Source organism: Filicampus tigris, chromosome 15, assembly GCF_054856515.1.
Source record: "Filicampus tigris isolate MCC_2025a chromosome 15, RoL_Ftig_1.0, whole genome shotgun sequence".
NCBI lineage: Eukaryota > Metazoa > Chordata > Actinopteri > Syngnathiformes > Syngnathidae > Filicampus > Filicampus tigris.
This window is the reverse complement of record NC_141231.1, coordinates 6,426,047-6,446,333: the sequence shown is the minus strand read 5'-3', so window position 1 is coordinate 6,446,333 and position 20,287 is coordinate 6,426,047. Positions and strand designations below refer to the sequence as shown.

The 20,287-nt window shown below is 39.3% G+C and overlaps 1 protein-coding gene across 3 annotated transcripts in view; it reads left to right on the top strand.

Moving 5' to 3' along the window:
• astn2 (astrotactin 2) overlaps window positions 1-18,203 on the top strand; it is a 264,845-nt gene extending 246,642 nt beyond the window's left edge. For 2 of the 3 annotated variants that reach the window (XM_086053042.1, XM_086053041.1), the window contains exons 21-23: window positions 11,765-11,865; window positions 12,362-12,545; window positions 15,949-18,203. In XM_086053042.1, the coding sequence (XP_085909168.1) occupies window positions 11,765-11,865; window positions 12,362-12,545; window positions 15,949-16,189 (526 nt within the window). In that variant the 3' untranslated portion in view covers window positions 16,190-18,203. The remainder of the gene's footprint in view (window positions 1-11,764; window positions 11,866-12,361; window positions 12,546-15,948) is intronic. The other variant, XM_086053043.1, reaches the window with a different exon arrangement.
• Window positions 18,204-20,287: the final 2,084 nt, after the last annotated feature.

The window sequence follows — 20,287 nt, the reverse complement described above, 5'->3', positions numbered from 1 at the left end:
CGGGGCTAATGTCAATCTTTGTTGCCCTGTTATCTTTGTTTATGCATTCTTCACAGCGTTGTTTTGGACTGATAAGGGCCAAATTTACGTCGAAATTACGTCTGAGGGCACATGTGTGTGCAGCAAAACGCACTTGTCTAAATCAAGTAGCCAGATAAAACCTCCACTGAAATTGGCGTCAGACTTGATCATTACTAAGGCTGCTATGGTAGCAGCCTTTCTTTAGCAATGGGGACAACATCAGATTCCCATTTCAAAAGCGCTCATTTCTGAAAACTATCAAGACTCAGTACTGTTAGTTATTTGATTGATTGTAGTTGATTAAAATTGATTATAGTTGTTTTTTATTTATTTTATAAAAACATGTCTAAATAATACAGTATTATGATGATGTTTTGGTCGCTAGTAGATGCTAAGATTGTGCACCTGAACTAATACAACTGTTTAAAAAACTGGATGAAAAAAAAACAAAAAATAAATAATCAGTGTAGGACATGCAAAAATATATCATACGTGTCAAATCCAAGGCCAGAGCCAGATCTGGCGCACCACGTTTGTTGAGATATTCCCAGAAAGTTTACATTACAAACCGTTGACAGTAACTTGAAGAATAGTTGAACAAACTGTTATCCTTGACATATTATTCAAAAATGAGTTATCCATTAATTTCGTGTTTGTATATGTAATATGATGAGACAATTAAACATTCATATGGTTTCACAGTCATGACAGCCCATGACAAAAATGAGTTTGACACCCCCGATATAGCTCAGTTTTATACCAGTCATACAAAATTCACCGGTACTCATTTCGTGAAATCAAAGTCAAAATGTCCGATTTTATTTTCAAGGAGAATGTCTTATATGAATGGTACTGTTTAATAAACTACGACTTGTAAATATGTCAGATGTTTAAATTGTTTCACGAATTATGAAATAGTAATATATAATAGTTATATATTATATTCTTATGTAATCACCATTCTCAAAAAAACCTGTCGGCAGTGTGGATATTCATCCCGGAAGTGTGCTGACATTATGAGCACCAGCTGCTAACTCTTATTGGCCATTCCTAGTATGGACTCACAAATCATGATCTGATCTATTTTTTGAAAAATGGTCACTGAATGTGTCAGAAAAGTCTCTAAATTTCGCAGTACTGAAGACACGTTACCATAGCCCCCTCACACCACTCAGTGAAATTTGATACGAAAGACTCACCGTGCCATGGAAGCTTCACTGCGGCCGGATTAAATTCGTCTCCCTTTAGGACCCAGAAGATGTCAAAAAGTCTCAACGCGGCCAATGGGAAATGGAAGCCTCACCACAGCCATAGACTATAGACGATTACATAGATGGAAAAAATGTGCTTCCGCCTATGCCTAGTCTATTTATTTAAGTTTTCCGTCTATCGTTTACCGCCTACAAAATGGGCGTCTGTCATAGGCAGATAGACGGACCGCTCCGTCATCGGTCTGGGAATTGACATTCTTGGAAATGTATAAGTGGATGAATTGAACAAACACCTACATATTTTGATGTCCAGTGCCTTGTTAGAGAACAGAAACTTGTGCGAAAAGTGCTGAAACCTTGAACAGTTGGACACAAGAAGAAAATGCACACAGGAAGATTGAAAACTGAACCTCACTAAAAGTTAGCGAAATGCACACTGAAAAGTAATTGCCAACAGGAAACTCATTTCCAAACCATCAAAAACAGTTGCCAAATAATTTTGCTAAATTTAGTAAATTCTAATACATTTGGATGTCTAATCCTTCTTTGTCAACAATGAAGATGAATACAAGCCTGCCGATGCCTGCGGTCTGAGGAACTCATTATAAGCCTCACAGTTTATTATTTTCACAAGTCAGATGGCCTCTTGAATCATGAATCATTCATACTCCAAAAATGTGTCATTGATTGATGGGTTTGTACCTCCCATTTGTTTTTGACTTTGCGCATTGTTGGACAATGTCCTCATCTCCTGCAAACTGCCCAACATCTTCCTGATTACTCCTCAGCTGCTTCTAATTGTCTACGAAAGTGAGTCTCCAGACCAGACAGTTCATTTGTTCGAATTCCTTTACCACCCCATCCATCTTATTGTTGGCCTGTGTGAACTGCTTTGTGTCCTTTTGTTTCTCCACCCTAGTAATGTACTTTGGGCACCTCTGGTCTGTGAACAGTACAGTAGACTATTATACAAAAACAGACAAATATGTTTTTTTTCACTTACCTGCTTTTGATTTGTAAAAGACATGTATATGCAAATGAGTTAACATGATACCGTATACTGTTTAAAGACACCGGGTCAAATATTCTGTGCCAGTTGTTGCACAAGAAGTCTCAACCCCACCTCCCAAAAAAGGTCAGTTGTTTGTTCTTAAATGACCCATAGAACCTTTCCAAAGAATGACTCATGAGCATTTGGAGGATAGGTTTTATTATATGTTGTCCACACTCTCTCTTTCTCTCTCTCTCTCTACTCGGCAATATGCCTCCTCTTTCTTTTCTTTCCAGTGTCTTCCCTAGCCAAAATGTAATAAGCGGATGGCCATGTGCAACTGTTGTCGAAAAAGTAAGCAGGTATTGCCCATCGATTGCAACACAGAGGCCAATTCCGAGCGGAGGCTCCATTTTCTTGCCAAAGTGGTTAAAGTAGTTGAACAAAATTAACACACTGTATCTATATTCTCTGCTACTTTTGTAGTTTTCAAGATTGATCTTGGTCTTGAGACTGGATTTGATTCCACTTTTTAAGGTTCTCAGTCTTGTCTCAGAATCTAAGGCATTTATACTCTGTCTTGTCTCGGTCTCGGACAGAGCAAACTAGAGAGTATTTTTGATCAAAATATGTAGAGACCGGACCAGTACTACCATGATCAGTCAGAAATGCAGGCGCAGCGCTGCCTCCCCAGTGTCGCGTGAGGTGCACTGACCCTTTCATTTAAAATGACATTTATTTATTTATTACTATGTCTTTCAGGACAATTCAGTTTTAATAAGTGATTTTTAGTTTATGATTGCATAATTTGTAGAGGAAGTGAACAACAACACATTTGCTTAGATTTGAGATTTGTTTTATTGTACTATTTCAAAGGGAAGGGAAGAATTTGTTTTTGTTGCAAACCTTAAAAAAAATACTATCTAAATCACAAAAATACACAACAAAATGGTTGTGTATTTTTGTGATTTTTCTTTGGTATATACAGTATTGGTCTTGTCTCGGTCTCAACCTCCAAATGTCTTAGTCTTTTCTCTGTCTTGACCTCCAAAAGTCTTGTCTCGGTCTCGATCTTCAAATGTCTTGGTCTTGTCTCGGTCTCGATACTCTCTAGTCTTGAAAATGTCTTGGTCTCGGTGGGTGAGGTCTTGACTACAACACTAGTATCTGCTCAATACATTTTCGACTGTTGATTTTCAAGATGCTGTCACTGTTATTTTGGGCTGTGATGCTGCTGCTGACCTGCAAGATTTGAGGATTTCCAAGCAGTCAGATATTCTAAGATGCCACAAATTCTTGCGGTGGCGAGAAACAATTCTACGCAGCTCGGATTGATTTGTGGTCTGGCTCGACTGATGTGCGTCCAAACTGCTGATGTCATGGAAAAGGCGTCCCCTTCTGCCCTGGCGTCCACCCGCGTGCCAAAAATACTGCCCTAATTGGTCCTCTCTCTCTCGCTGTCACTTTGTGCCAGGCATCCTCTCCTGTTGGGCTTTCTTGTCCTGTCATCTCTTGTTCAGACATACCTTGACTGTCTCATTAGATTACGATGAAACTGCTCAATTTAATGGCATTTGCACGCTAATCCGACATTTGTCTGTCTTGTTACTTGCTGAGCTTTCACCTAACTATGGCACAAGGTCACCACCAGCCAGATGCCAGATCGCTGTGTGTGCATGTCATGTGGACCTGGCCAGTGGTTTATGGAAAATTGTGTGTCAATTAGATTTACTACTCTTGTGGGGTCTGATGAGGTTCTGTGTCTCTATGTGTGTGTGTACGTGTCTGTTATTTTATTATACCTGTGGGGTCCAACAGGTTTGCTGGTATTAGTGGCATCTTAGGGTCATACGTGTGTCCTTAACATGTGTGTTAAATTGAATGACTTATACCTGTGGGGTCTGACAGGTTTGCGGGGACCGAAAGTGTTGCACCAGACAAGCCGCCTCTTAAAAGTGTCTGTGCGCGAATATGTGTTTTCCTGACTTTGCTCTTTTTCAAGGACACATTTGGCACTAAAGAGCAGCTAGTTTGCAGGGGAGCTTGTTAAATTGGGGACAAAGGCCAAGTCCGCTGTTAGTGAGGAAACGGCTGCCATTTGGGGTCAAGGTTAGGGTTCGTTTTTAGTCGCCTCTGATTATGTTTATGTCTATGTAACATACCCCCTGAAAAAGTGTGGGGAAAAAAGTCAAGTGAGGGTGGGTGGCCACGGAGGTTTGTGTGTGTCTTGCCAATTTTCATACTTGATGTTTGACATTCTCGTGGCAGGCCAGACCACGTTTTGGCTTCTTTGTGCTCCCAGGCGATCTTTATCATCATCGGACACCCTGTTTATTCGACCCCCTGTGCCGCCTCTCAATGCATCTTAAGAATGAAACCCAAACTCACTGCCAAAGAAAGTTCATTTTCAGTGATATGCGAATGAAGCTCAAAAATGTTTCCCCTCCATTTCCACATAATATGTTAATGTCTTTGCACAATGAGAAGTTATCCCACTCTTGTCTCAAACCAGCAAACAAAAACATCTACACAGTCGAGTCCCCAGAGAGGCTTTAAAGTCCTGGCAGAAACTATTTTATAACTGCACATAACAACCTTGTAATTGCCATTGGGGTAGACTGAAGCCAACATTTGAAACGCAGCTATGAAATGTTGGCAAACATAGATGCTGGGTTGCCTTGATAAAATGTCTCCCTACTTATAATAGAGTCGAATAGAATAGAGTAGACTCAAATAGGCCTGTATGTTCTACAGTAGGTTTACATAAGCAGCAGCAGTGCTTGTGGCAACTATACATTAATAATTTCTCTAATTGTGGATGTGAATGGCAAACCTTACATGACGTACACACATAAGCACAGACGGCAATGGGGGGAGGGGAGACACGTCCCCCTCGGTTTCATAAAGACCACGATTCGTCCCCTCCTCTTTCACCACGTAAGGTGACAAAAATCTCAGATAAAACCAAGTGTTTCCTTTTCATTGGGATGAGCATAGCATATGTTGTGCTACAGCTACCAATGCGTTTAAGTTACACAAAATATGTTGGCATTTGTACTTCTAGGTCAGGATTTTAATCAACTCTCTTCCTGAGGTCGAATCTGCATACCAGCAAGGCGATAGGTCTGGATGCTTCATAGGGTACTAATACATACAGTATTGCATATATTTTCATCCAAGACCATTTAGAAATGTATAGAACAATGGCAAGATTTTAGAATCTACAGTATTCTTTGACTCACAGAAGCCAGTGTAAGTGATTTGACGACAGGCATGATGTGGTCCGGTTTCGTGGCGTTTGTAAGTACTCACTGGTGGACACAGACGGTAAGCGATGCTGTCAAGCTAAAGGAGCCCTATCGGGCCTTTTTGGCCTGTGGGACTCGGAAAGGCCATGGAAAACTACTTCTGGATTGCTTTGAGGAAATTCTGGTCCACCAACTGGCATCTCAGGAGGGGGGAGCAGTATCATGGAGATGAGGCGCTGTTGACCTCGACCCGGGACATTGTGAGTTGGTGGGGAGAATACTTCGAAAACCTCCTCAATTCCACCAACGCGCCTTCCCTTGAGGAAGCACAATGTGGGGACTCTGAGGTGATTAAAAATCTCCTCGGTGGCAGAGCCCTGATGGTGATCCGCCCGGAGTTCCTAAAGTCTCTAGTTGTTGTGAGGCCATCCACATGCATACCGTATTTTCCGGACCATAAGCCGCACCGCTATATAAGCCGCACCCACTCTATTTTTAGAATATTTTGGAAACATTTTTTTAAATAAGCCACACCTTTATATAAGACGCACCTATCTATGTTGAAAACGTTTATATTTACTGCATTTACAGAACGATTATGAACTGTAAATGTACATGTATGTATGTACCTGAGCAGATTCTTTCCTAACAGTGCCTTTCAACACTGCAGCAATGTTGCTGATTAAAACAGAAGAGAACCAAGAGAAAATAAACAGTACTTATCTTCATTTCACTGCCGACTGCCGCTCCAGTTTGTCAGCTAATGTCCACCAGACTCCACCATCATTGTTCTACTACATTCTACATATGCACTTGTCTTGTTTTATGTTAATAAAGTCAGCCAATCTTAACACATGACGTGCTAAATCAACAATAGCATTTCACATCGAAATAACACAACAGACGTAACATCAGCCAATCGCATTCATGTGCACTTCACGGACCTCTAGGAAAACATAGAATCAAAGCATTACAACACCTAATGCAATAACCTAGTCTATGGCGTCATCGCCTGTTGAACTCCTCCACCTGCAGTCACATGCAGTTCATGGCAAATGTATTGTATTGAATTGTACTGTCATTCCGGTTAGAGCGCCCCGAGCTGTGGAAGAAAAATCCACAGAATAGCCGCGCCGGACTATAAGCCGCATGGCTCAAAATCTAGGAAAAAAGTCACGGCTTGTAGTCTGGAAAATAAAAATTATGCAGGCTTTCTCCGGGTACTCCGGTTTCCTCCTACATTCTAAAAACATGCATGGTAGGTTAATTGAACACTCTGTGCGGATGTTTGTCTCTGTGTGCCCTGCGATTGGTTGGCAACCAAGTCGGGGTGTCCCCTGCATACTGCCCGAAGACAGATGGGATGGGCTCCAGCACTCCCCGCGACCCTTGTGAGGATATGCGGTGTAGATAATGGATGGATGGAATGGATGGATATATTATACCTCCACAGGGCCTTGCAAGTCAACGCTGCTGGTGCGTAGAACTGAACATATAAGCGAGAAGTTTTGAAGAATTGTTTCTATGAGAAGAATACAAAAAAATCCCTGTAAAGCTGACTCAGTTTTGATCGATTTGTTCAACGGTTGTATTTTAGAGAGGAATCAAATTCAATTTATTTTATTTCAATTTATTTACCCCCAAAAAACACACCAGCAGTAATATCAACAGGTGTACTAACCACTATAGTAATACATTATATATAAATAGAATAGTGTACTCTCATAGTATAGTGTATGCATAGTATTATTATGAATATTGAATCAACACAACTCTTTCTTTCTAAAATAATTTTGGGAAAATGGATGGATGGATACATGGATGGATGGAAAATAAATAAATAAACAAACAAACTAACAAGGTCCGCTGATAGTGTAGTGGTACACACGCCTGAGTTGTGTGCGGGCAGCGTGGGATCGATTCCCGCTCAGTGACAGTGTCTATGTGTGCCCTGCGACTGGCTGGCGACCAGTTCGGGGTGTAGTCTGCCTTCGCCCATTGACGGCTGGGATAGGCTCCAGCAACTCCCCGCGACCCTATATAGGATAAGCGGTTTGGAAGATGACATGACAAACTAACAAACAAACCGTTTGTCCATCTGAGAATGAAACTAGCAGTATTCACTATCAGTCGTGGAATGACAGCTAGACATGGATAAATAAACAGGGCTTTTGATGGTGTTGGCTGTTGAGAAAAGTCTAGTTATCCTAATTTCCTCCTGTCTTTGTGTACCAATCTCTCCATCTGCATGTAATATTGTGCCCGTGTGATTTAAACAGTGTGTCTCACAAGCTGACATTGTTTTGCTGGGCAGAGGAGCCACCATGGCCCATGCAAACTTGTGTGAGGTTCTTGGGGGAATACCACATTCACAAGATCAGACAAACTATGCGAGCAATGCCCAAAGAGGTCATGTTACAACCAAAACAAGCAGCACTTGGACCGTGCCTCAATAGATCATTTAAAACATCGCAAATGGGTTTCGGAAGAAATACAATAAAATAGTCAGATTCTTAAGTTTTCTGAATTTGTGCATGAGGCATGATTAATACTTGGAATTTGGGCTCGGTTGTTCTTTCTCATTGTGTTTTTGCGGTAGTCTGAATTGTTTTCATAGTGGCAATTCTATAAAGAAAGACTAATTGAATAAAAATGTTGAAACGTTTCATATTTACGAATTAATTTGTTCCTTCAAAACATTCACGCTGTGCTTGCGGGTGTTTTCCCATGGACTTTTTAAGACCAAATAAAATGTAACAAACTAATATAACATCACATGCTTTTTTTGGGAAGAAGACTTTTACACAACCATATGTAATGTTTTTGTTAAAATTGTTCTGTCTTTGTGAATATAGTGTACTTCAAAAAATGTTTTACAATGCAAACTGTTTATGTATTAACATAACGACCCCCCCCCCCCACGCGACCTGTGTGAGGATACGCGGTATGGATAATGAATGAATGAATGAATAACGACCCCCACCCCAAAAGGTCACCCTGTAGAACCCTTCAAAAGTTGGAAAAATATTCCCTGACACTAGTTTTACTTATTGCCACATGTGACGTAACATTCATAACATTCAGGAGAATTGTTTTTTTGTAAATAAACGCCGTCAGAGGCAGGCGCCCTGAGCAGCGATTAAACTTTCTTTGTTTTTTTCACCCCCATGTACTGTTTTTTGCATACAGTTAATTCCTCACCAAATATTGAACCTAAACTATGAGCACAGTGGTCTGAAAATATAAGATGCCCTGCCCAGTCAGCCACTGGATAAACGAGCAGACATTCAGTAACAGTTTCCATGGGAGGATCTGCGCAGGTGCTTTCACTTATACCGGTTGTTGGACTATGCGGCCAGACTGAGGTTTGGCATGCCCGTGCTTGGATATAAGATATTACGAGGTGACACAGGTGCGACAAAACAAACACAAACCTCAGGGAGTTGTCGTCTAATCATGGTTCTTTCCTCACAGAAAGTCGAACAAAACCGAAAAGCCCTGAATACAATATGTTGATATTCTTTGTGGTTTCAATTGAAAATGACCACAAAGATTCTCAATGTTTATGCTAGCAAACATGAGTTTTTCCTAGCCACTGAGTGGATATTGCTGTGTAAATGTGTGCAAATTCTACATGGTCCGTTTTTTTCCGTACTTCCTTTTTCGTTTGCCATGGCACACCTTGCCATTTGCAAAAGGCCATTTAAAGGTGAGATGCGGTGGGCATCTGATCTCCAACCGTCTCAAACTGTTTTCCGTACCTTACGATATGGGAACTGAGCGGTCCTGAAGTCTGTCACTGAGTCGTCCCAAAAATCTTTGTAACGTTTGACATTTCCAGAGGGGAAAGCTTTGGCTTGGTAGAGATCATGGGGAGACAAGCCAGACTTGCTTTTTCTCTTGTAACCCATATAGTATGATAAACATTATTGAACCCTGTGGATCCTTTGAAATAAAATCATTTTACAGTGGTACCCTGAAGTTTGAATAATATAGTAGGGCTGTAGCTATCAAGCATTTTGGTATTCAGATATCCTACTGAAAATTTTATCAAATAATCGGGTATTCTGACATTTTTTTTCTTGGTTAAAGATACAGAAACAAAAAAAAACACATTTCCACTTAATAATGAACAACTTTCACATTTAGATAATAAACATTTTATGCTTGAATTTAAACTGTGCATCCTCGACAGATTACCTCCACGTGTCACTCTGAAAGGCTGACAGTGGTTAGAGATGAACAAAATTACCAGAGGCCCCTGTGAAGGACTTCTAAGCAGAAAAGACTCCAAGTAATTTAGTGTTGGTTTTGTTGTTTCCGATGTTTAGAACTGTTTTACACTGATGAAAACCTCCTTCCTGTTTTGTTTCATTGCCTTTGGCTTGATAGGACACTTATTGTCACAATACATTCACATTATTGTTGCAGAAGTCTTTGATTCTTCTTTCACTTTTGTTTTGCATTTTGAGTTCGCTGAGCTAAGAGGTAAACTGCTAGTGCTAGCTAACTAGTCACAGATTGTTTCACTGCCATAAGGGTAGTGTGTTTTATATTATCCTTTGAACTTGAATTTTACATCATATTATATTAGTGGTTGACTTCATTTCATACGTATTACTGATAGTTACAAATTTATGTCTTAGAAGTGTTTTCTACAACTATTTACTGTAATTATCACTTTACTGCAGGGTTGGCATAGGTTAGTGATAGACTGTGACACGTTCCAATTAAGGTTATTAAAGGGATGTCAACCCAAACATATATTTTTTCAAGAATATGTTCAACGCAACCCCACAAGTTCAAACAAGGCATTCTGATAAATATTGCGTTTGTGGAATAAGAATGAATCCACCCGTTTTTAGCCATCTCTGGGTGCGGCCATTTTGTCACTTCTGTCGACTGAAAACGACTCAAACGAAGCAAAACGGGCAACACAATTACTCAGGGCTCAGGTAACTACCAATCACGGCTAACCTGTTTTCTGAATCTGAGCCGTGATTGGTCGTTACCTGGGCCCTGAGCAGCTGTGATGTCATTTTCAGTCGACAGAAGTGACAAAATGGCCGCCCCCTGAGATGGCTAAAAAGTGGTGAATTTTGCTTAACTCATATTCCACAAATGCAATATTAATCAGAATGCTGTGTTTCAACTAGTAGACCTGCTGCTGTTTGGGTTGATTTCCACTTTAATGTTAACGAATACTAATGAAATAACCAGATTTGGGCATTTTACTCAATTTCACTGGTCCATCAGCGGCCAGGGGAGCCGTCCATCATTTGTCAGTAATTTTTGGTGACAAACTGAATTGCAGTCAGCCAGTCCGTCAGTCAGACCATCAGTTAAGTCTGTCAGTTAGTCCGTCAGAAGTTCGTTGGTCAGTCAGTCGGTCCCCGCAAAAAACATACAAAAAAACGGGCGTCCGCCAGTGACAGACTGGCGGACTGTCACTGACAGATGCGGTTGGGGATGATTACACTGACATATGCAAACTCACTTCCATCAATCGTCAGCAAAACGGGTGCCCATCAGTAACGACGGACCGGACAGTCTCTGGAAAATAACTAAAACCAAGGAATTTTCATTAACGAAATAAAATAAAAACTAAAATACTTTTAAACAAATGAAAACTAATGTACATCTTACGTTTATAAAACGAATTGGAATGATAGCAAAAATGTCCTTCATTTTTGTCTTTTTCAGTTAATAACATACATGAGCTTTTGGGTTTCAGTAGCACAGAAGCATTTGAGCATTGTAGTTTACTTTATAACATAATACTTACTGACATTTTATTTCATCTTACACTCGACATATACTCTATGTTTAAAAGAAAACTAATACTAATAAAACATAAAATTGAAAAATACATATATTTAAATAAAGAAAATAACAATAAGACTTATAAAAACTAAACTAAAAATAAACATTAAAAAAATTAAAACAAACCTGCTGTAAAAATGAATTAAAATTAACTGAAATTTAAAAGCAAACGTCAAAATTAAAATTAACTATAATAAAAAGAAATTGAAAACTATTATAACCTTGGTTCCAATATACATACAAATTCAAGTTCCATGTTCCTGCCGTGGGAATAGTAAACTTTATTTTCACTTGAATACTTACAGTATAACAATGGAATTGAGTGTGTGTATGTGGTGGTGGTGTAGTAGTGGGGGCATTTAAATATCCTATAGATGCTTCTTTCTTTAGGTCAAATCTTTGATTTTTGAGATTTAAGACCAGCATTGTTTTACATGCTTAGTTGATAATCATATACTTGTTGTTTCCAGGTTCACTCTCTATGCAGTGGACAGCCGGGGTAGTCCCTCCGACTCCAGCTTCGTCTCTGTACGGACGTCCTGCCCGATGGTTGACGATAGCCGAGCTGAAGGTACCGACATTCTCAGAATTGTTGGCGTCTTCCATTTTTTGTTTTCTCGGTTGGCACAAAAGAAGATTTTTTTTCTTTTTTAAACTGCCCTGATGATACAGCCGAGTGATTATCTAATTACAGTTTTTCAAATGCCACATTGCGGGGTGGTTTTGTTTTTCTTCGTTTTGGATTTCATACTAATAAATCAGATGAAGTTGGTCTGCTGCTCTGGAGGAAGCACATCTGAAGGACATAAACTAACAAACTTGTTTTCCCTGTCATTGCATTGACTTAAAATTGGTGTTGCACTGAACTGATGAAAAAAAAAACTGATGAAGAATTGGGTGTGGGGACAACGCAAACCTGACCCAACATAACCTCAAAAATTCAGAATTGTAGGCTGTTTTTAAATTTGTTAAAATTGTTTTTAAAATCAAACTACACGTTTGCTGTTTTGAACACTTCAGTCCTAGACTCGTTCTCACACTGAATCTGTTTCTGCTTGCTTTTCAAGAGATCGCAGACAAGGTGTACAACTTGTACAACGGCTACACGAGTGGCAAGGAACAGCAGCTGGCGTATAACACCTTGATGGAAATCTCTCCTCCATTGCTCTACCGAGTCCAGCACCACTACAATTCCCTCTATGAGAAGTTTGGCGACTTTGTGTGGCGCAGCGAGGATGAGCTGGGCCCCAGGTGAGAGGATGTGGGATAGCGGAGGATGTTTAAAATAGGGCCCACTTAGACGTCTGAGTAATCTTACAGTTCCCTCTTCTAGACATTTTTCTGACATATGATTTCGCCTCCATTACAGTCATCCTGAGGTTTCTTACGTAACGATAACTGCCTGGTGCTTGCCAGGCAATTTATTTTACAGTTATTCTCTATAATTCCTGGTAATTCCAAGACGGTGATGCTAAAGGTCTTTAAAATCCTCCAACAGATGCAGTGTGTGACAATACCTGAACAGTGAAACTCAAGAGTACTCGTTTAAAATATCAACCACCCTTTTTGAAAAGCATCCTACGCACTGCAAGCGGTCAAAATGTAATTTCTTCAGGAAGAGGCAGCTGCAGTCGAGGATTATGGAAAATGGAGGCCCAAGGTTAGCCTGTTCAGATGCTGTGACGACAAGTCAAATGTTAAACCAGTCAAGGCATCTTCAGTTTCGAACAGTGTTCCATTCCAGTAAGGCATTTGCGGAACCTAACTTTGTACTTACAGTGGAAGTCAACCCAAACATATTTTTTTTAAGAATGTTTTATGCAGGCCTAGTTCAAACACCGCATTCTGATTAATATTGTGTTTGTGGAATATGAGTTAATTAAGCAACAAAATCCACCCGTTTTAAGCCATCTCTGGGGGCGGCCATTTTGCCACTTCTGTCAACTGAAAATGACATCACACACCCTCAGGGCTCAGATAAAGACCAATCATAACTCAGTTTCAGAAAACAGGTGAGTCGTGATTGGTCGTTATCTGAGCCCTGAGGGTCTGTGATGTCACGTTCCTTCGACAGAAGTGACAAAATGGCTGCCCCCTGAGATGGCTAAAAATGGGTGGATTTTGCTGCTTAATTTCACATTAATCATAATGCCTTGTTTGAACTAGTGAGCCTGCATGGAACATATTCTTGAAAAAAAATGTTTGGGTTGACTTCCCCTTTAAGTAACACTTAAATATAAAACAATCTAATGACAAAACAATCGTCGACAAAAACATACAAGGATGTGATCAAAATAATAGATTTACACTCCTCTTGTCCACACTGGTGATGAAGCAAATTGGTGTCCTGTGAAATATAATTTGGGCTCTAAAAGTCATTTAATGACAACTATTTGTATTTCATTAATAGCTTTTTTTTGTTTTAAATTTTGTAAAGCCACCTCTCAAATTATGAGAATATGTTTTGAATTTTCATTACCCTAAAGTGTTTTTGGTAGAGGGTTTTAATTACTTAATTTGTATTTTTGTTTTTTTGTACATAGTTTGCAAAATTGTTTAGGTCAGTGCAAAATCTGTTGTCCAATATCGGGATGGTCTTTTTGTGGACATAAATGTGTTTGGGGGGGTGGGTGTGTGTGAGCACCCCTGAGGTGATCTTGGGTGTGGTGAGGTTATTGGGGGTGTCTTCTGGTTGAGCGTGCTTTGGATTATTTACTGCCTGATGTTGGCAGGCTTGGAGCCTCATTGAGAGTAATTTACAAGCGTGCTCTACTGGTGGTGCCTTTTTTTTAAGGCCAAAAGAAGAATGGCCAAATGAAACATAAGCACAATCAGCGCTCAACCAGACACCAACAATCCTAGGAGCTTCCTGACGTCCATGTAGATTTATTTTAACAGCTCTATTCATAGCCGCATTATTCTCAACATCAATGCTGTTTTTCTTAAATACACAAATGCAGAAGTATTCCCATGCATCACTCTTGAATTTCTTCACGTGAGGCCAAACATAATGGAATGAGCTGTAAACTCAATTCAGTGTTGTTTTTTTACCCACTCGTGTGTTTTTTTGTTGCTTTCGCTGTTTGTTGAGAGTCATAAATGTTTAATTTGTCTCCAGTTCACACGCTTGTGAGTCTCTCTTGATTATGTGTTTGGTATACTGTTGTGTCAGACACAAGAATTTTCAAGGGGGGAAATGAGAAAATGTTTCCCCCATTTTCAGCAAATAAGTGAAAAGGATGTCTGTGCTCCTTTTGCGTAACTAAAGACAGATGTTGATGGTCAGCAGACGCTGCTTTTCAAAACAAATGGAACTTTTTCCCCCCTTCTCCGTGTGTGTTTTCCTCATTTTAGAATCCCCACTAGCTTAACAACCTTGAATTCAAAACCGACTGTAGGTGTATTCAGTTGTTGTTTTCCTGCATTGCAAGCATCTTTCCTCGATTGGGCTTTTACGTGGTAAACAGTGGCAAGCAGCAGACGTTCCTATCCAGATTCTCTGTTTCACTGACTCCAGACAGCTGTCTCTGGTGGAGTGTTCAACAACAAGGCTATCTGACAATACAACACGCAGCTGCACGTGATAGTTTGACCCAGGCGGGCAGGCAGGACATGATTGCTGCGGTCTGGAATCAGCGACTGTGCTACCACAAATATTTCATGTGGTTCATTTTTTGTGCATGTGTTTGTTTTGTGGCATCAGGTAAACCTCTGTGCTGACCTTGATAACACATGCGTAAACACAACCTTTGTGAAGGCATTTCAACTTGTGTGTCTAGTTGAAAGAAGTGACGGTTCTTTGACCAACAACTGGCAATGTATTTTCAATGAATAGACTGCTAAAAACAGAATGCCTTGTTTTAGTGATGAAAATGTTAGGGAAATTTGGTAGCCTAGCCAAAGAATTGACAATTGAAAAATAGTTGTATGTTTATTGCATGTAATGCTGAAACGTAACAAAACAATATATGTGGCAGGTAAACAGGTGAATGAAAATTGCAAGTTGACAAAAATGTTGCGGGAATGTGCTGGCAAGTCAACATAAGTGTATTCTTTGGAAAACAATTCATGATTTATGTTCATCGCAAAAAAAAACAACCCAAAAAACAAAAAAAACAAGTATTCTAAATATAAAATACCAGGACTTCACTTTACACGAACGAGCAGATCAGTAATGAGTCTTTTGAAAAAATGTCTGACATTTCATGCTCTCTCTCTCTCTCTCTCTCTCTCTCTCTCTCTCTCTCTCTCTCTCTCTCTCTCTCTCTCTCTCTCTCTCTCTCTCTCTCTCTCTCTCTCTCTCTCTCTCTCTCTCTCTCTCTCTCTCTCTCTCTCTCTATATATATATATATATGTATACATATATATGTGTATGTGTACATGCACATGTATATACGCTTCCGGGAGAACCAGAATGATGGTCCCGGTTCCACTCAAGTCCCAAGCCTACTGTCAGGTCATACTGACAGTTATAACTAAAATGTCTGAACATAGAAAACTCCCTTATCAAACAAAATTTCAATTTACAGTGTAATTCCCGTTTGAGTTGCCTTTTTTTATCGGAAGAAACAACAAAAACATTTTTTGATTTGATTTTTTTTTTTTTTGCGTTTTGGTGGTAGTAGCATGTTTGTTAATTTTGTCGTTCTGACAGAAAGGCCAACCTGATCCTCCGAAGGGTGGACAAGATCAGCCACTACTGCCGCTCCCTCCTGCGCAGCACGCATATCCAGAGCCGTACTGACACCATGGCGTACGTCTACTGCCGCAGCGACGACGGCCGGATACCGGGCAATGGCATGTGGAGTGGCTCGTTGCACGAAGGCCGCACCGCCTGCGCGGAGAAACTCATTTCTGTACAGCGCAATATGTACAGCAACACCAAACTCCGGTGAGACACAAGAACGGGGACGCGCTTGCGTTTTGTGATGTCTTTGACTGATGCATCAGCTGACGTCGTCCTGCAGCAGGTGTCGTTGCGAAGAAATCCACGGGACGAAAATAAAACAATGCGTGTGGCTTACTACTAGCGTGAGGCACGAATACATCACATTGGACAACAAACAGCAGGAGTGATGTGAACATGTAGATAGATGATGATGGATGGTAGAAGATAATCCTCAGCTAATCAGCCAGTTGTCTGTTTCAATACGTTGACTGTAAGATTGTAGTTGCTTTGTTCATGCTTCTACGTGAAGCACTTAAAAGAGAGAGAAAAAAAGTACAAATCTAAAGATAAGTTTGCCTTTATGTTTACCATAATTTAAAAAGGAGAAATGTAAAAACCATTTGCAAAACTAACTGTTTTTACATTTTCAAGCCAAATAATTGCAAATTCTTAAAAAAAAAAAATCATTGAGAATTCACGTCCATGACTGTTGGTACTCGGCGAAGCTATACACTTGGCAGCTGAACGAATAAGTGACAATCCAAAGTCGACAAAAATGCAAAACATTTAGGCCTGTCAGAAAGTGTTAAAGCCAAACGATTGGAAACATAAAACAGTATTTTTTGTTGAACTAACAAAATACAAATGTGCAAGTTTGACAAAACAAATGAAGTCAACAGTACAAAAAAGTTTGTCTTGCCAAATGTTACTATTTTATTTGTTTCTTCCTAATTTATAACAAAAAGAAAAACTTTTTTTTTTTACTTTTTTTTACCTTTTATTTCTTTAACAAAAAAATAATGACTTGTTTTGCTACCAAAATAGTCACACTTTTATTTGGAAAACGTTGAAGCTAGTGTATTGACAGTGCCAGTCTTTTTTTGTTTCGGTTGCACTCAAGCAATTTCATAGAATTAGAATAGAATAGAATGTTATCATTGAAATTGAGGCTTTTTTTTTCACCGAGAAAGTAACTCAATTGTTGTTAAAATAACAATTGTTCCAATGTTTGGATTGTGGATCACTATCAAAATGTCATTTGCAAAAAGCTTTTATGTAATCCTGCAAACTCGCACATAATAATTAAAAAGAATTTAAAAATCGCAAGGCCAAAAGTGCCCCAATTATTTTCCCATTGCATCTTTCCCATGCCCATTTGAATGTCTTCGCTAGCCAAAACAGCAGCACCTCCCCTGAAAAAAAATGTTATATGTATATTATATGGTCTTGTGCCATTCCAATACTCTTCTACATGCTCGCTCAATGTTTTGTTTCAAATAGAATATACCTCCTTACTATGTAAATGGCCCGTCTGAAACAAAAACAATGTAGCTACAAGGCTTTTCGGTTAATGCTTTACATGTTTTCATGGTTTATTGATGGGACAAAACTCGAGAAAACAAGGTCAATAAAACCATTTTGTACGCTTATAATCCAATTAATCATTGATCATTTCTGTCGGAATGCAAACAAATTATGTTTGTGTTTACCACGTACCGTGAGCCTGTTCTCAAGAGAATACAGTAAGATTTTGTACAAAAAGAATGCATTACAATTTTGACTTTTGAGTTTTTTAAACGTTTTTTTTTCTGAGTGATTCTTTTGAAAATTAAACCCAATCACAAGTAGTGTAATTGCTTTGAATGTAGTGTTTATAACATTCTATGCCCATGTATTTTTGTCTCTTAGCAGGAAAATAGCCTGGTTATGAACGTGGTATTACATTTTTGTATGATTACCCACAGAAGAGCACATTACAAGATTCAACCACCCAAAGCAGAAATGAAAAAAAAAAAAGTGACAGTTGATCACTCTCCATCTGTTTATTTTTTTTACATAGACATTGCCTTTATTTCCATTTACGGTATGTTCATCTTATGTTATATTAACTGTAAAATTAAATGATATTGTACATTGTACAATTGTATAAAAACTGTATTATGTGGATTTCATTGTCAATTTTTTTCCTGAAGAATGTGAAATATTAAAAAATGTATATACATAAAAATGTTTAGTTCTCATTGAGCAATGTGTCTATTTTACGTACTGTATAAAAAATATTACAGTATTTCGACATATGTAAGGTTTGTCAAAATGTGGTCCATGGTCGCCTGCTGGTTTCCTGGCAACGATCAAATTTATGATAAATTTGCTTTCGGTATTTACGAGGGGTGTGCATCTTTCCAAAATAGACGATTTGACACGGTTCGATTTAAAAGTGGATTCGAGTCGGTTTGTTGTCTCTGTTATGTGGGGACCCATACACAGCACCAAGCGAGGCACCGACATATTAAACGACGCCGTTAGCTCACTCACTCGTGGGCCAGCAAACGTTAAAACTTTGACTGGCTTAAGTGTTGTTCTACGCGCGGCACATGAAGTGAGGTGGTTCAGTATTGGACGGCTCACCGGTCCGCCAGCCCATTAGTGGCTAGTACCTACTAGACTAGCTAGTACTGTAGTAGTAATAGTAGTAATAGCTATTAGCTGGCTAATTCACAATGGAGCCACTCTCAGTGTCTTATGCCGTGCGCTGGACATAGCACAACACTTCAGGGAGATGCATTTTTTTGTGTTGTAGGCATAGCTTGCTGGATAACTGCCCACTGTAGTGGTACAAATGGGCCAAGTTTTCTTTTCTTAATTGCAACGATTAGGCACAGATGAAATAACAGTGCTAATGTTGGGGACAGCTGACTGACCCAGAAAGTATATGCCCAAGGCTACCTGTACATAACACTGGGTGAATTTTTAGCCCCATGCAGAAAAACCAACAATTCAGTACTCAAAGGTTCTCAGTCTTAGCACGTTTTCAGAGCCTACAGTATCTTCAAACATATTTAATGTATTTAGAAACAGCACAAACATGACTTTATAGAATCTTTAAAAACAGAATACAAGGACGTATGTACTTGTGCTCTATGTGGTTTGACCGTTGGAAGTGGCCTCCTGAGGACAACCAAAACTAACCTGCAATGAAAGCAAGTTTGACACCCCTGCTTTAAGGTTTATTCCACACTTAAATTTGTGTCTTAAACGGTGGACTCTGTTAAAAAGAAAAACATTCTTCTTCAAAATCGTAAAACACTGGCAGATTGCTGGAATAGGAATAGTCTGCATTAAAGTGAGTCGTAATGCTGTATGGTGTCTTGGCATTGTTATGACAGATGGTTGATACATTTGTTAAAGCACTGTACATTCAAATGAAATTCAAAATGAAACGTTCTTTTCAATGTAATAATGCAGCTTTACAGCCCCTTATTGGAAGCTGAAGGCGTCAATTCTCGCTGCTACTCGAAGCTTCCCTGGCCCCGTTTTGCGGCGTGCTACCCTTCTATCAGGAGAAACTGAAGAAGTGCTTGTTGATACTTGGCCTCCAAAAAAGTACTAACACATGTTGGAACACCCACATCCAAAACCAATTGCGTTCACGACTTCAAAACCAATGAGCTGGAGCACATACTTCTCCAATGACAGCGAAGGACGGCTGTGAAAATGTGCAATTGTAATGTTACAAACCTCTGTCACATTATATTGCAGATATTTGATGCATTTATTATGTTTTGTTTCTTTTGCCTTGTTATTTTTCAAAGCATTAGGTAGGCAATCTAATTTACAAAAGACATTGGAAGCAACAGAAAATATTGAATGTTTAAGGATACAGGCCTGTTTTTCCAGGATGATAGTCACCATTTGATTTGTTTACACTATATTTAGTGCAAAGAAATAACAGAAATTTAATCTAATTCAGATTTAAAAATAAAAACAAAAAACCCTATAAAAACTCACGTTTCTCCATTTGAAAAAAAAACGGCCAATGTATCGCGGATCAAAATTTTAAGGAGGCGGGGGGTTACGATATTGAAGTCATGCTGCTTTTAATGTGTGTTATGTGTCTTCTCACGTTTTTTTCTTTACAGCCCTTATCGAGGCTACTTCTTGTATGAGTCTACTCCAGCCAAGACAAAGAAAAGGTCACTGATATAACACTTTGTGGAGCAATCACGTGTCACAGTCTACTGGATGTAGTCTCATTTTAACTGAAATCAAGCATTTTCTATAAGTGGCAATGAGTCTTTCACATCTCTGCGGAGACTCTTCCTTG